Raw genomic sequence first — 15,544 nt, 5'->3', positions numbered from 1 at the left:
TGTTGTAAAATTTAAAGCTATTGAGATATGGAAACATGCATAGAACAAAATTGATATGCCCCATCAAATTTTACATTATTGTCAATATAACTACACATCTCTGTTCAAAGAATTGAGTAGAGATCGCTTTCTTGCAGTTCTAAGCCGCTTGTGTTTGGATCATAGAAAAATGAAATGCTGTCACTGCCATCACAGAAGATCCCACCCAGTTCATCATCACTGGCTACGTTTTGTTGTTGATCTTTTGTGACTTCCTCATCAAGTTCATCTCCACATGCATTGTTTGAGTTCTTTTCAACCAATTCCCTAAACAGCGAAGAGCGAAAGAGAAGGCCAAGAGCCGTGGGAGAAGACGACTTGCTGCTCGAAAATCGATACATTTTGTTATCAAAGACTTCTTGATTTTCAGGGTAATTCAGGTGATCAAGACTGATGAAAGAGGTATTGTCAAAGGGCAATGGTTTTGAATGTTGTATTGGATTTGGAGCATAGTTGGATGGAGAAGTGAGTGCTTGAGAGTTTAGTACTACTTCTGTTTCAGGTTTAGGGTCTTGGGAGTTTTGGTGTGAAGGCTTCAACCATGTAATGTAATTACTTAAATCAAAGTTGGTGACAGCATTAATTCCTCTGTACTCAATTGCTGCTATGTCATAGGCTCGTGCTGCTTCCTCTTGTGTGCCTGCATTAGTTAACAATAACAAAATGTCATTCACAGGAACTAAATTGAAGGAGTAGAAACAAAAAGCATAACTATATCTTTTCTTTCTTTTTAGAGGGATGGTTTAATATGGTCTTGAAATTGCAAATGTGCTTCTTTTGTAGTTCTTAGAATTTTAATTTTAACTATTTAGACTTGAAATTAAAATGGTTTACAGAACATAACTTTACAAATTAAGTAGTAAATTTTAAAAATTTAAGAGACTAAAGCACAATTTTGATTGACCAGATTGAACATTTATTTATTGACTTTTGTTGATTTTAACTTACTGTAGGTTCCAAGGTAAAGATATTTGTTTCCAAAAACTCTTCCTATCCTTGCTTCCCATCTTCCATTCTGATGATGCCTGCAGAACATTGACAAAGCATTAGTGATTCATCTTCATCACCAACAACCTTAAAAGCAGATACAATTTTGTGTTGTGTTCAAAAAGACTTAGTAGTATCTCACCTTGCAACACCCCTATACTTTGATACACCTCTTGAGAAGCCACTACTCTTCCTGCAATAATTATTAAAAGGGAAAAGAAAAAGCTTAGGATAATGTAATGAAGATCTAATAATCCAAATGTCCCATATTATAGGATCACAATTTCTTATACCTCCTTAAAGTTGCCAAGTACTCTTCTTTGGTCATAGTCTGCATTATTTCTAGCTCTTTCTCATAATCTGATAACTGTTAGAATTATAATACAAGAAAGCATTAGATAAATTATTGAATCTAAGCAAAGATGCAAACCATTATATTACTATCATATCATACCGGAAAATTAGTAAAAGTTGATGTTCCCCAATACTTAAGTGCTGCTAAATCATATGCTCTGGCAGCAGATTCTTCTTCATCATAAGCACCTATGATATTTGAGAAATATTATAAAATTGTTATCTTACAATTAATTAACAACAGTGATTGAACTAAAATCTTGGCTAATTAACAACAGTGATTGAACTAAAATCTTGGCTTTCATTACTATATGACAACACTCACCAAGATAAACTGCTAGCACCATTGTCCAGTTCCATTCCATGTTCCAAAATGTAACAAGATGAAAATCAAAACACATGAATCAGTTAGCATCAAACAAATAAATCAATGAATAAAAGGAAAAAATAAATAAATAAGAAGTGTGTTGTGTACCTTGCTTCCCTTTCTTTTTTTGAGTTACATTCCAAGAAAGCTTGTCCCATAAATGAGCCTCAAACCTACCCGTCCATCTATGTCTGTTTGATTACAATTTTAACTAATTGGATTAGAAAATCAAACAGAACAAACAAATTTTTTTTTTAATTTCATAATCAAACTCAGTTTAATTTATTTCTAATCACCTGCTAACCCCACGAAATTTTGAACTTCTCTTAGTAGTGATCACATTAGAATGTTCGTGCTGCTGCGGCTGCGGCTGCTTCTTCTTCTTCTTGATATACCTTGCTTCTTGGAGCTCACCTTCTTCTTCACACACTCTTCTTCTTCTTTTTCTCAATCTCACTTCATCATTCTCCATTGCCATTGCTATTTCTTGCACTATAAGTGTTCTTCCTCTAACAATGTTCTTGACTTTATGCAATATGTGAGGAATGTGTGTTCTTTATAGGACACAACTAACACATATATTTGGTTTTGTCCTTATTATGTTTTTGTGTTTATTGCTACATACAAGGTTGGAGTTAAACACAAGGAAACGTTCATCACAAGGAAAATTAAAGGACAGACTTAAGTTGTGTTAATGCATTCAATGATTATTTAATTCCAAAGTTTTATAAGTTTTGAATGTGGTTCTTGTTAAGGTTCATCAAGTACGGATGAACTTTAAATGTACGCTAGATTCTCAACAATCACATAATAAACCTTTGTCCTTTGAACCAAATAAATCAACCTATTATAACAAAAATAGCCATAACTTGCCTTATTTAGCATCCATTAATTGTTGCAACAATTAATAAATGTTAAACAAGACCAACAATTAATGAATGCTAAATAAGGCAAATTATGACTGTTTTTGACTGATTTTCTTTAGCTACCAAATATTTTCGTTATAATAATATGATTGTAGCATGTTTATTACTAATCAAAAGTGAATATGTAGGCATATTATTAGTACATCCTATAATTAAAAGGAATTCAATATTTTTTTCGTTCTTGACTAGGATTGATGGTAGCATTATGTTGATAAATATGTTGGTAATCCATTTCATTTTTAATTTAGTGCTTTTCTTAAAAAGACAAATAATAATAATTTTGCAATGTAGTAATTACACTAATATTCTCAAAAAATTAGAGGTAGAATTAGAGATATTAGTTAACTGACTAGTCTGTTCTAACAAGTGTCAAGAATTCGAATCTTTTTTTATGTGTGCATCAATTTATTAGCTAGAGATAAACCCATAAATAAAATACAGATTTGTGATAAATTAATCTTTAACTTGAGAATTTTATGAGATCTAATTCATCGTTAAAGTTTGCACAAAAATAATTTTCTAGGGTACGCATTAAATGGACTATACTACTATAGGATCACGCAATAATTTCTCAAAGTAGAATAATGCAATAAGTTAATTGTGTAAAGTTCAATTCATCTACAATAAAACTATATTCAAATAAAGTATAAAAAATATTTCCTACACTAAATATGTATATATAATTAGATTTATTATATAATAATCCATAATAAAAGATAAATTATCCTTAAAAATTAAAATCTATGAATAGCATTTTGTAAATGTATTTCATTTCCATCCTTACAAAGAGAAAATTAGAAGTTCTGAAATTGATATTGAAGGTTGACTCAAACCAAACAAATTTTGTTATATTAAAAAATTGGCCGGTCGTAACAGTAGGAATGATCTAGAATTCTTTTTCTGCATTTTAATGCTCTGAATTATTGTTAAGAAAGGCTGGTTTATGTTTATTAAATTGGTTTTGTTTTTTTCATGGATTCATCAATGCCCACAGAATAGATAAATAATAATAGTAATAATGCTTTTGGGGCAAGATATATAGAATTTCTTACCATATGGTATGGACAATTACGGTGTTTCCTATGTTAGAGAAGTATAAGATATAATATCCACTTTACTTGCTTTTGTATGCATATGTTTAGGTTTCTTACGGTATCTTCTAGTTCGACAAGTTAATGATTAATTAGTATCTTCGCAACTCGAAATTCTATTTAAGAGTTTATCACTAACCAATAAGCTGCTGTATGTATAAAGCAAGATTCGAACCTACAATATTTATTTAAATATACTAATAAATTAATCACTAGACTAATTTAATTTTTTTTTTTTTTGGTATGGATGTATTGGTTAATAACAGCTGGAACATTGTAATCTTCTACATGACTTCTTTTCCCTTTTGGGTTGATCCTATGGACTAATCTATTGAAGTAAGCAAAAGCCAGGTAACTTTATATATCATTAGTAGTAATTTAAGAAACTTTAGATTATTTTTTAAATTTTTATTTGAGGTTATAAAATGAATGAAAGTGACTGTAAAAAATATAATAATACAATAGTGTAAAAAATAATGTTATATATGGTCATTGTCCATTATAAAAGTATGGAGAGCTTATCATCTTGTGTATGTGATTCTATTTTTTGTACATTATTGCTTGAAGAAAGCCAAGCTATCAAAATCAATATGAATTATTAATTATTAGTATGTCATTGTATGAAATTATTAGGCCAATAGCTATTGTCTTCCTCATATATTGAGATGGAGTGAAGTTATATACACCGACCATGGTTTTAGTTTTAAGATAACGGGAAATCTCATATTTTCTTGCAGTATTATGATTAATAGGTTTTACTCTATCTTTTATTAATTAAGTAGTATATGGGAAATTAAACATAGAATTAGGAAGATTCTAGAGAGTTAAAAATTTCAAAGGAACAATACAAATGCTGCTTGGGATGGTTAGTGTTTCCCATACTCTCAAACAATAATATAAGATGAATTCATTGGTACCCTCTCTTAATATTAGGGAAATACTAGTTGTACAATATTAATCAGCCTTTAATCAGTTTTTAATCAGATTTAAATAATATTTAATTATTTTTTTAGTATAACATGTTCCTATTTTGTAGATACATATCTATAATTAGATTTTAATTTTAATTTAAATTTTAAAACCCACCCACTTCGTTACGGTGACTTTGCTTTACTTTCGTAACTTCACGTAACAGATACCGTTTTTTAAATTCCTTATTCTACGGGATATTCACACGCATTAGTGAATCTCAAACCAAAAAGGACGCTGCCAGCTGAATTCTACATCTCGTCTTCATTGGTGAAGACCATCACCACCTTCCAGCTGAAGCACTCTCTCATTTTGCATTGGTGAAAGATATCATTATTTTTCACACATATATTTATGTAATTTGTTAAGAAATATCATGTTCAACATTTTTAATTATATTTTAATTTAAACATAAAAATACTCTGCTGATTTAATTGGAACAAGGTTGATCTTATTTAATTTTATTAATAAAGTTGTTGCAAATAAAGTATATAATCAACAATTAATTTAAAATTGTGTTGTTATTTTTCGATTATAATACGGCTTGGTTTGATAAAGCTTTTCAAAGAGGTGCTTGTGCTTTTTAAAAGCTCAAGCTCCTCATTTTGTGTTTGGTAAATAAAAAAGATCATGTGCTTGTGCTTGCAGCTTTTAAAAGATCGGGGTACTTTTGAAAGCACCTAAGATAGAGCTTTTCAAAGTTGGCTTGTACTTTTCAAAATTTAAAAGTCTAATATAACCTTATATGTTAACTAATTTTCAAATTTAATGCTTGTATTTATATCTATTATAGTATTTTTAAATTTTAAAAGCTATTTTACCAAATGCAATTGTTGTTGCTTGTGATTATTAAAAGTAATTTTTAATTTGATTTACCAAACATAAATGCTACCACTTTTAAAAAGCTATCTTTTAAAAGTTAACTTTTATAAGCTACTTTTAAAAAGTAAAAGCTTTACCAAACTAAGCCTACATCTGAAAGTATGATATTTTATACAAAATATTTTTAAAACACATCTAAAATCAGTCAACTTTAATAATACAATATAAATGTTAATAATACAATTATAAATGGTCGAATATAATTATATACATAAACTAAAATATTTTCAATTGTAGTTTCTTTTTCAATTGTAACACATCTAAAATATTAAGTTATACAAAAAATATTTTTAAAACACATCCAAAATCATAAATCTAAAATTTAAATTTAAACATTAAAAAATAATTGTAACACATCTAAAATTATGAAGTTATACAGAAAATATAAAATCATAAATCTAAAATCTAAATTTAAACATTAAAAAATAATTGTAACACATCTAAAATTATAAAGTTATACAGAAAATATTTTTGAAACACATCCAAAATCATAAATCTAAAATCTAAATTTAAACATTAAAAAATAATTGTAACACATCTAAAATTATGATGTTATACAGAAAATATTTTTAAAACACATCCAAAATCATAAATCTAAAATTTAAATTTAAACATTAAAAAGACAGCGTTGTAAATGAGCGCCGAAAAGGAGGAAGGCAGCGTTAAGGATGAGCGCGGAAGAGGATGAACGACAGCAGAGGATGACTTCTCGTGCACCTCTGAGTTTTCCATGTGCGCCTCTGAATTTTCGACATGGCGCAAACGTGATTTCTCTACTTCTTTGAGTGTTTTGTACGAGTTTAATTAATAATTTGATAGTTTAAGGTTTATTTTATATTTTTAAAATCAAAATTTTGAATTTTGAATAATTTGATTTTTAGATATGTATTTAAATTATAATATATTAATAATTAAATATATTAAATCTGAAACAAAAATTTAAATTTTAAATTTTAAATTTCAGTTTTTTTAGATTGTATTTTGAATGTGTATTTAATTTTAAAAAGACAATAAATCTATTCATAATTTTTAATTGTGTTTGTTTTAATTTTTTTTAATTATTGTAATAAAAGGTTGAATGTTGTACGATTTTTAAAGGATACCTAGTTGAACCGTTAATATTAATGAGTAAACCATATTTATTAGAAATATAATTATTTATGTATTTTTATATTAATTTAAATTTTTTACAAAAATAATTTTTTGACTAAAAAACTAAAATTCGATCTTTGTTAAATTAAAAAAAAAATCAACGTAAAACAAATAAATTTAAATTTAAAAAAAAATACTTTCATAACAATATTAAAAAAGATGCTAATAATATTCTTAGTTAATTATCACTTCCAATCTCTATGCTAATTAATTAAGTTTTTAATTATGTGCATGTAAAATTATATATTTTTTCACTATATAATTTTTTCTTTTTTAAGATTTATGTATTTTAATTTGTTAATGTATCTAATAAGGAATAATAACCTATATCTGCTAACTATTATAAATTCCAAAATGTACTGTCAGCTGAATAAAGCAGAAGTTTCTAGTGATACTTTTCTATATTATCTATCATGCTAAAGACATTATATGATTTTTCTGACCTTATTTATTAAATGTGATACTATTTTCCATAATAATAATAATAATAATAATAATAATAATAATAATAATAATAATAATAATAATAATAAACGAACCAATCTCAATCATCAGTCAATCAGTACAATTTACATGAGAAGTGATGTACACATGACGAATAACACAAGCAAAAAAAAATAAAAAAATAAAAAAATAAGAGATAAAATTAAAAAAGCACATATTTGAAGTGATTTATATATAACTCTCCCATCTTATTCCTTATCATCTTATAACCCCAAACAGAAAATAATAATAATAAATATTTTTTTCTCTCCAGTGCCATACCATCCAACAAAACATTATCCCTATAATCCTGGCCTCCATTCTTTTCTTCACTTTACATATTGTGTTGAAATGCATGCCATCTAGCTTTTCCCCTCTAAAGAAGAAAAGAAATTTACACCAACATGGTTCCCACACTAAAACACATACATAGAAAGTGCCAAAAATCCTAGAGGGGGTAATAAACCCTAGAGCCAATATATTTTAATATTTTAATATTTCTTTCTTCCAAATAATAATAATAACATTTTCTTTATGACCAAGATAAAGAAAACATTATCCACAATCAATAAATGAATGGAATTGATGAACTGAATTTTAATTTTCTCTAGCAAGGCTTGCCTACAATACAACCAAGGGCACCAGCATACTTTGTTAGCCTATTGGCATGGCTACCAGGTCTTGGCTTCATCATCATCCCTTTGTTGACATTTTGCAGCTTAGTGATTGGTTGACCAGATTGAAGAAACGTAGCACCATTCATGAAGAGGTCTTGATCTGAGGTCCATTGCCACTTTGACCACACCTCTTTTGGTGCATAGTCTCTGTGTGTGATTTCCTTTGCAGCATTGTTGTTTGGTGCAATGAAACGGTTTCCTTGGCTTAGAATTGTTGGCCCTGAGCTTCCTCCAATGGCATACATCAACCAATGAGTGTAGTCATTGTTCAACACATGGAAGAATCCATATCTGCACCTTGGCATCCTCTGAATCAATCCTTGTCCGAAGTGGTTGAATGCTACCGTGATTTGCATGATCTTGTCGCCGGTGTACGAGTCACTAGCTCCGAACAACATCACCTGTCACACAGAGTTTTACACAGACATTCAATCAAAAACAAAATTAATTATCGTAATTTTATTCTATTAGACCAATTTGATTGAACTTGATTACCAAAATGACTTACGTCGTTATGCTTGGTCATGTGGCAATTGGAGATGGTGATAGCGGTAGAACCCTGGATAACATCAACAAGGCCATCATCACACTCAGACATGGAAATGTGATCAACCCAAATGTTGGAGGATCCGAAAATGGAGATGGCATCACCATCACTCCTTGTTCTTTGACCAACATGGTTGTAAGAATCCCTAATCATGCCACCAGCCATGGACTTGATCTTCTTGATGTGGAGGTTATGGACAATGATATTGTTGACGAATTGCATAGTGAGGCCGGCGCCGTCCCTGATCATAACATGAGCACCGCGGCCGTCGATGGTCTTGTCGGAGGAAATCAACAACTCTTGTTGCAATCTAATGACCATGCTGCGTGCAAAGATGATCCACAAGGGTCCTTTCTGAGTAACCGCATGTCTTAGGGTTCCGGGAGCAGGGTTGACCAAATCGTTATCGGATTCGTCGGTGACGACGTAGATGGGGCCACCGAGGCCTCCGACGGCCCTACGTCCGAAACCCTTGCCACATTTGGCCAACAATTGGCGGTTTTTAGCCCAATCGGCACGGCACCTCCAGCAACGGTCAATAGGGTTAGTGGCCTCGCATGGTGCATGTGGATCAAATGCATGTCCTTGCCTTAGATTCCTCCTTGTCATGTTTGCTGCTTCCTCCATTGCCCTACATCCAATTAAATCATATATAAACCAATCTTTTTTTTCAAAGTTAGGATTTGATCCCGTAGCTTCTTAACTATAGAAAGAATATGTCATTTAAATTATAATTGATTGACATATATAAAGTAATTTAATACCTATTATGTGAAGCAATTTAATTAATATAAAAATTTAGGTGCAATTGTTTTTATGTAGATTTAAATTATTTAATATTTATAAGTTATCAGATAAAAATTTAATTAAATATATTAAACTATTTAATAATTTTTAATTATCAATTTTACATATATAAATTTTCACTTTTCATTAAATATATTAAATTATTTATAAAAATATCTTTGTGTGAACATATATATATATATAGTCAGAATATTACAAAAATTGGTGTTTAGATTTTATTTTTAAAATATTTTTTATTACATATAATTTATTAAAAACTATTCATCCATCTCAATTAATTTAATTTTTATTATTTTTATATATATTTAATAAAAAGAGTGATAAACACGTTTATTGATATACTAGTATATATAATGTTAATTAAGTAAAATAAAATAAGTAGAGAGTACATACAGATGAACGTGGAGATTGAGCTCAGATGTAACATTCAAGGGATTAGGAACGAAGGACTCAAGAGCAATTTCATGGGCCATCTCAGCTTGTGCCTTGAGAAAATCATCATATTCAGCAATGCCAGCCTTAATGCATGGAATAACAATGGCAAAAGTAACCAAGAAAATAAGGGCAAGTTTCCTTGTACTTTCTGCCATTATTTTTTTTTATGTTTTTCTCAATGCCGATATGTGTAATTATTTGGTTTTTTTTGGCTTGTTAATATTTTTTTGTGGTTTTGCTTGGGATTTTGTTTTTTTTTTTTGTTTTTTGTATGGCCAAGGTCTTTGGGGATTTTTATTTCACAAAAAGGTGCAGACCTTGGCAAGCCAAAACACCAATTAAAACCAAGCAATACAAGAGAGCATAGTGCTTGGTGTGAGTTCTTATTGGAGAAGCAAAATGTGCTTCTTTATATAATGATTTCATCCCTTCAAGATTGAAAGCTATGATCCTAAATTTAGGACTTAAGGAGCGGGGAGAGTGCGCCACCATTGTGTTTTGCTTGGCTTATAATTAGTTTCAATGTTCAAACTTGAATAAGAAAAACACGGTCACAATTTTCTAAATTAAGTAGCTATTATTTAGAAATTGAAATTGGCTAGAAAAAGAAGGAATGAGAGCCCAAGACCATGCCATGCCATCACTATTTTTATTAATTCGTCACTATTATTGGATCGCATGAATTGAATTATTTTTCCTTAGCTTTTTTGTTTGTAGTTAAAGTTTGGTTTGGTAAAATTTTTTAAAAAAAAATATTTATAATTTTCAAAAATAAAAATTTTTTATTCTATGTTTGATAAATTAAAAAGATTATATATTTATATTTATAAATTTTAAAAAATAAAAATATTTTTAAAAACATTTAAAGTTAAATTTTTTAAAAATTATTTGTACTTATTAAAATAAAAAAATTAATATAATATTATATATTAATTAATATCTAAATTTAATTTTTATATTAATATCTATTATAATATTTTAAATTTTAAAAATTATTTTACTAAACACATTTATTATTATTTATATCTATTAACAATTATTTTTAATTTAATTTATTAAAAATAAATGTCATAATTTTAAAAAAAATACCTTTTAAAAATAAAAATTTTACCAAACCATAACCTAACAATACTTTAATTTATAGTGAGTCTCAAAAAAAATGAGAATAAAGTTTAAGCCACTCATTTCTCCCAAATACACTAACAATCACTCACATACTTTACGTTACGGATTCTACTACGTACTTACGTGGACTAGTTAATTACATTTCTCTCTTGGTTAACTAAAGACAATTACTAGAATGCCAAAAAAAAAGTGGAGAAGATTACTATGATATATTTAGTATTTAAAAATATATGAAAATTTTAATTTAACAAATTACTATAAATATATATTAGAAAATAACAATTTGAGACAATTTGTTTGATTAATTTATTAAATAAAATTTAAATCAAAATTGAAAATCATTTTAGTGATTTTTTTATGCAAATCAATAAATTTTGACAAAAAATATAAAACAATACATCATACAAACATACACTTTAATAGATCTTATGTTATAATTTAACGTTATTTTGATCATATGAGAATAAAGTTTAAAAAGACTATACTCTAATGGTTTGAATTATTACACAAATAAACAATTTGAATTGTAAACAATAAATATAAATATATTTCATTGAGATTTTGAATAAAAATTTAGTTGAGTCATAATTTAGGGAACTCGAATTATAAACAATTATAAGCAATATAGCCTTACGCCCTCACCATTTAAGCACATTTTGGTCTGATAATACTTTATATTTGTTTAGATATTTTAAATAATTAATTATAAACTTTAAATTAAACAACATTGTTAAATTAGAATTTGGATGGACAGACTAGTTCTCATCAGGGAAAAGAGAAAGGGGGGGAGGGGGGAGGAGGATGGGGCATGCATATATATACATGTGTATCACAAGCCACAAATTAATCAATCCTACTAGAAAATCATTAAAAATAATCAAATAACAATACATACATACATCAACTGTCCTTCACCATTTTTTTTTTAAATTATCCTTTTTTTTTTCATTTTTGCTTATTTCTCTTAATACTATAACTAATATTAATGCTACTATAACTAATATTTCATCCTTTGCCACCAATCACTCACCATCATTGCCACTCATAGCTGACAGCGGACCATTCCTATCGTCGCTTCTGCCTATTATAAATCTTAAATTTTAAAATCCTTGATTTTGAATTTTAAATCTTACTTAGATCTTAAGTTCTAAATTTTAAATTATAAATTTTAAATCATATACTCTAAATTCTAGCTAATTCTAAATCTTAAAAAAATTGAGAATTAAAAAGGTAATTTCACCTACAATATAAAAAAAAAAGATTTGGTTAATATTAACTAATTAGAAATTAATTTCATTTGATTTCAATTTAAATTTTTTTACTTGAATTTTGAATATTTTATTACTTTTAGTTTCAGATTTTTTAAATATATTTTTCCTCCTAGTTTTTTAATAATTAATTGACTGAATTAATATTTACTTCATAAATTCTTTTCAAATTAATATATGCTTTTAATATGGATGCATGTAATACGAGATATATACTATGGTTTAGTTTTCTCTGGTTTCTATATACTATAACCAGTTAATGCACTACTAATCTAAAGATGATTGTAATGAGATTATTGATGTAATAAATATAAATATTAAATATTAAATAATGGTAGGGCTGGTCAAAAGCTTTGCTATACGCTTCAGCATGGAATTTATATTGATATTAAATAAATATTAATTTAACCTAGCTACTAGCTAGCCTTGATTGCTTTCACTTTAGCAGAAAGAAAAACTGCTGTTTGACCCATAAGGAGTCTATATAATAACAATTCTTTTCTTAAAACAATAGAAAATAGAAAAGGATTAAGACTAAAGTTACGCACCTGCGAAAATGACAATGTAACTATTCCTATTCCACGCTTAAGAATTTCTCTATATATGGCAATGCTGCCATTGCACGCATGCATGCATGCATGTGCATGTTCATGTATATATGTTGTATGCATAAATATATACATATCCCCTTGATAATGTCAATAATTGAAACAAGTTAAATCAATGAAGAGCTTAATTTTAACATATTGGATATGAATTCAAATTGCATAACACATTCTATCATGTGATTCAAATATATGGACGTAATATTGTGATTATGGTTATTGTTTTTGCAATCGTATCGCTAAGGATATAATTATTTATGTTGTTTTTTTTATTAGTTTATATTTTTAGAAGAAATATAGTATATTAATATGATATTAGAATTTTATGTCTAAAATATTTAGAATTTAATTATTATTAAATTATTTTTTTATTTTAGTTCATGATAATAATAAAAAAATTTTGTGGTTCACAAATTTAGCCTAATAAAATTACAATTTTAGTTTTCATTATCTTATCTTATCTCTATGTTATCTCCTTATTTTATTTTATCTTTTATTTTTTATAAGCAATGCTCTATATATATTTAATTTTACTTTTATAATTCACACTACAATTCAATACAATTCAATCAATTAACAATCAATAAAATTTTTTCATATTTCTTTTTTTTATTCTTTCGCAATTTGATAGTTTTCTAAAACGCTCTTTTGGTTCTCTCTTCAATTAGAAGAAAAAAGAAAGGGAAAAAAGAACAACGAAATTAGAGTTAGGATTTTAGCCCTCTTTCTTCTTCGTGTATATCTAATTCAGCAAAGAATCTCTCTTTTCTTCTTCAATCGATAATAAATGGCGTCAACGAAGAAGATCACTTTGAAAAGTTCCAATGGCGAGGCGTTTGAGGTTGACGAGGCAGTGGCTCTCGAATCGCAGACGATCAAGCACATGATCGAAGACGATTGCGCTGACAGTGGAATTCCTCTTCCAAACGTCACCAGCAAGATCCTTGCGAAGGTGATTGAGTATTGCAAGAAGCACGTCAATGCTGCTGCTTCCGAGGAGGATCTCAAGATGTGGGATGCTGAATTCGTTAAGGTCGATCAGGCCACTCTCTTCGATCTCATTCTGGCTGCAAACTACTTGAACATCAAGAGCCTCTTGGACCTTACTTGCCAGACAGTGGCAGACATGATCAAAGGCAAGACTCCGGAGGAGATTCGCAAGACATTCAATATCAAAAATGACTTCACGCCGGAGGAGGAGGAGGAGATCCGCCGCGAAAACCAGTGGGCGTTTGAATGATGATGATCTGCTGCTTCTCCTGCTGCATGCATAGCTTCTGAGATGGGTGCCCTGTGGTTCCATTTATGCTATAGTTGCTAGTTTTACTTTGATGGTTTATCTTGTTTTCCCTATTTTTGTTATGTCAATGTTGTTGACTTGGTGACAAGACTTTCTCTTATTTGGATCTTAAAATTGTAATTTTGTTGGAGTAAATGTGTGGGTATCGAAAATTTTTTTATTCTTGTCATGGATTAAGGTGGAAGAGTAGTTTAATAATTATTGATGAATCTCAAAAAAAAAATAACATAATACAATTGACTGAAAAAGACTTATGTCAAAAATTAAGTAAACTCATTAAAAGATTCTTATTTGAAGACTTGTATTAAAAATATAATTATTTATATTATTTTTTTTATCAACTTAAACTTTTAGAAAAAATAATATCATAACATATATTCTTAAATAGAAAAAATATATATAAAAAATTAACTTTTAATTAATTATTATTAATTAATTTTATTTAGAATTTAGAGTTTATAATTTAGAATGTAAAATTAAAAATTTAAGATTTAGGATTCATTAGCATTTAAAATAAGTAAAATAATTTTTAAAAATTAATTAATATTAACTGAAAAAATTAATTCCTTATATTACTCTTTCAAATAACTAAAAAAATGTCAAGAGTTAACTCTTTTGGTAAATAAAAGTGAGAGTTAGCTAGTATTAATTTAAATATAGGGTGAATATATATACGAAAAATGTTTATCATATAACATTTTTGTTTCGAATATATAGAGTAGAACTTAACAACTTTATCATATCACATAACTTCGATAAAACACATCGAATTTCAACGGATCACATATATTAGACTACAATAATAGGCTAATTGTATTAAACTTCAAGTTGTCCAAAAAAAAAACGAAAATAAAACATCACAACGGTTGCATTGTCGGCTCAATTTTATGGTTATGGAAGTTTTTATGTGTAATCTGCCCATATATGGATTCATGGAGTACAAAATAAATTTATGGGATAAGTTTTTGTGAGTGAACTCGGATCATGCGAATTATTTGATTTAAAAATTTTGCATGTCAAATCGGATGGTCCGATTTGGAGCTAGAGAAATTTACATTTCGGAAGGTGGAAATCGGACCTTCCATATTTTTTGTAGGTGGTAATTTTTTTATGAAATGGAAAATCAAATCGCACGGTACGATTTGATTATTTTATATTTTTTTGAATCAAGTTAACCTAATCGAAAGGTCCGATTTGCTTGTAAAGGCATATATAAAAGAGTGTAACTGGTGGAAGAGATCAATTCGCGTCTTCTTCTTCTTCTTCAACGGCTTCTTCTGGTTTATGCTTTCTGTGTTTCTCTCTTGCTTGGTATGAAACCAAAAAATTTAGTAGTCAAGTTTATTTTCTTGTTTAAGTGATTGAGAGAAATGAGTGACAGAATTCCTTTAAAAGTATATTATTTTGGTCAGATTTTGTTACAAACATCTGAAGAGTAAAATTTGTTTGTGAAAATTCGTTAGATGTTGTTATTCCTTTCACAATCTCATTTGAAGAGCTCAAATGTGTAATGTGTGAGAAGATTGATTC

The 15,544-nt window shown here is 28.3% G+C and overlaps 3 protein-coding genes across 3 annotated transcripts; 1 reads left to right on the top strand and 2 right to left on the bottom strand.

Moving 5' to 3' along the window:
• Nucleotides 1–26: 26 nt before the first annotated feature.
• On the bottom strand, nt 27–3,234 carry LOC112744446 (AP2-like ethylene-responsive transcription factor At2g41710). Its single transcript, XM_025794076.3, has 8 exons — nt 2,044–3,234; nt 1,856–1,938; nt 1,706–1,714; nt 1,481–1,569; nt 1,320–1,393; nt 1,169–1,219; nt 988–1,064; nt 27–679 (listed from the first exon to the last, which is right to left on the bottom strand). Exons 1-8 carry the CDS (start codon nt 2,223–2,225, stop codon nt 105–107), a joined length of 1,140 nt encoding a protein of 379 aa, XP_025649861.1. The 5' UTR covers nt 2,226–3,234; the 3' UTR covers nt 27–104.
• Nucleotides 3,235–7,413: 4,179 nt separating this feature from the next.
• LOC112744445 (pectate lyase) lies at nt 7,414–10,091 on the bottom strand. Its single transcript, XM_025794075.3, has 3 exons — nt 9,675–10,091; nt 8,436–9,105; nt 7,414–8,328 (listed from the first exon to the last, which is right to left on the bottom strand). Exons 1-3 carry the CDS (start codon nt 9,869–9,871, stop codon nt 7,858–7,860), a joined length of 1,338 nt encoding a protein of 445 aa, XP_025649860.1. The 5' UTR covers nt 9,872–10,091; the 3' UTR covers nt 7,414–7,857.
• Nucleotides 10,092–13,063: 2,972 nt separating this feature from the next.
• On the top strand, nt 13,064–14,147 carry LOC112744447 (SKP1-like protein 1B). The gene has a single exon (XM_025794077.3). It carries the CDS (start codon nt 13,502–13,504, stop codon nt 13,952–13,954), a length of 453 nt encoding a protein of 150 aa, XP_025649862.1. The 5' UTR covers nt 13,064–13,501; the 3' UTR covers nt 13,955–14,147.
• The last annotated feature ends 1,397 nt before the right edge of the window (nt 14,148–15,544 follow it).

Source organism: Arachis hypogaea, chromosome 14 (assembly GCF_003086295.3).
Source record: "Arachis hypogaea cultivar Tifrunner chromosome 14, arahy.Tifrunner.gnm2.J5K5, whole genome shotgun sequence".
Classification (NCBI taxonomy): Eukaryota; Viridiplantae; Streptophyta; class Magnoliopsida; order Fabales; family Fabaceae; genus Arachis; species Arachis hypogaea.
This window is presented reverse-complemented; position numbering and strand designations above follow the sequence as displayed.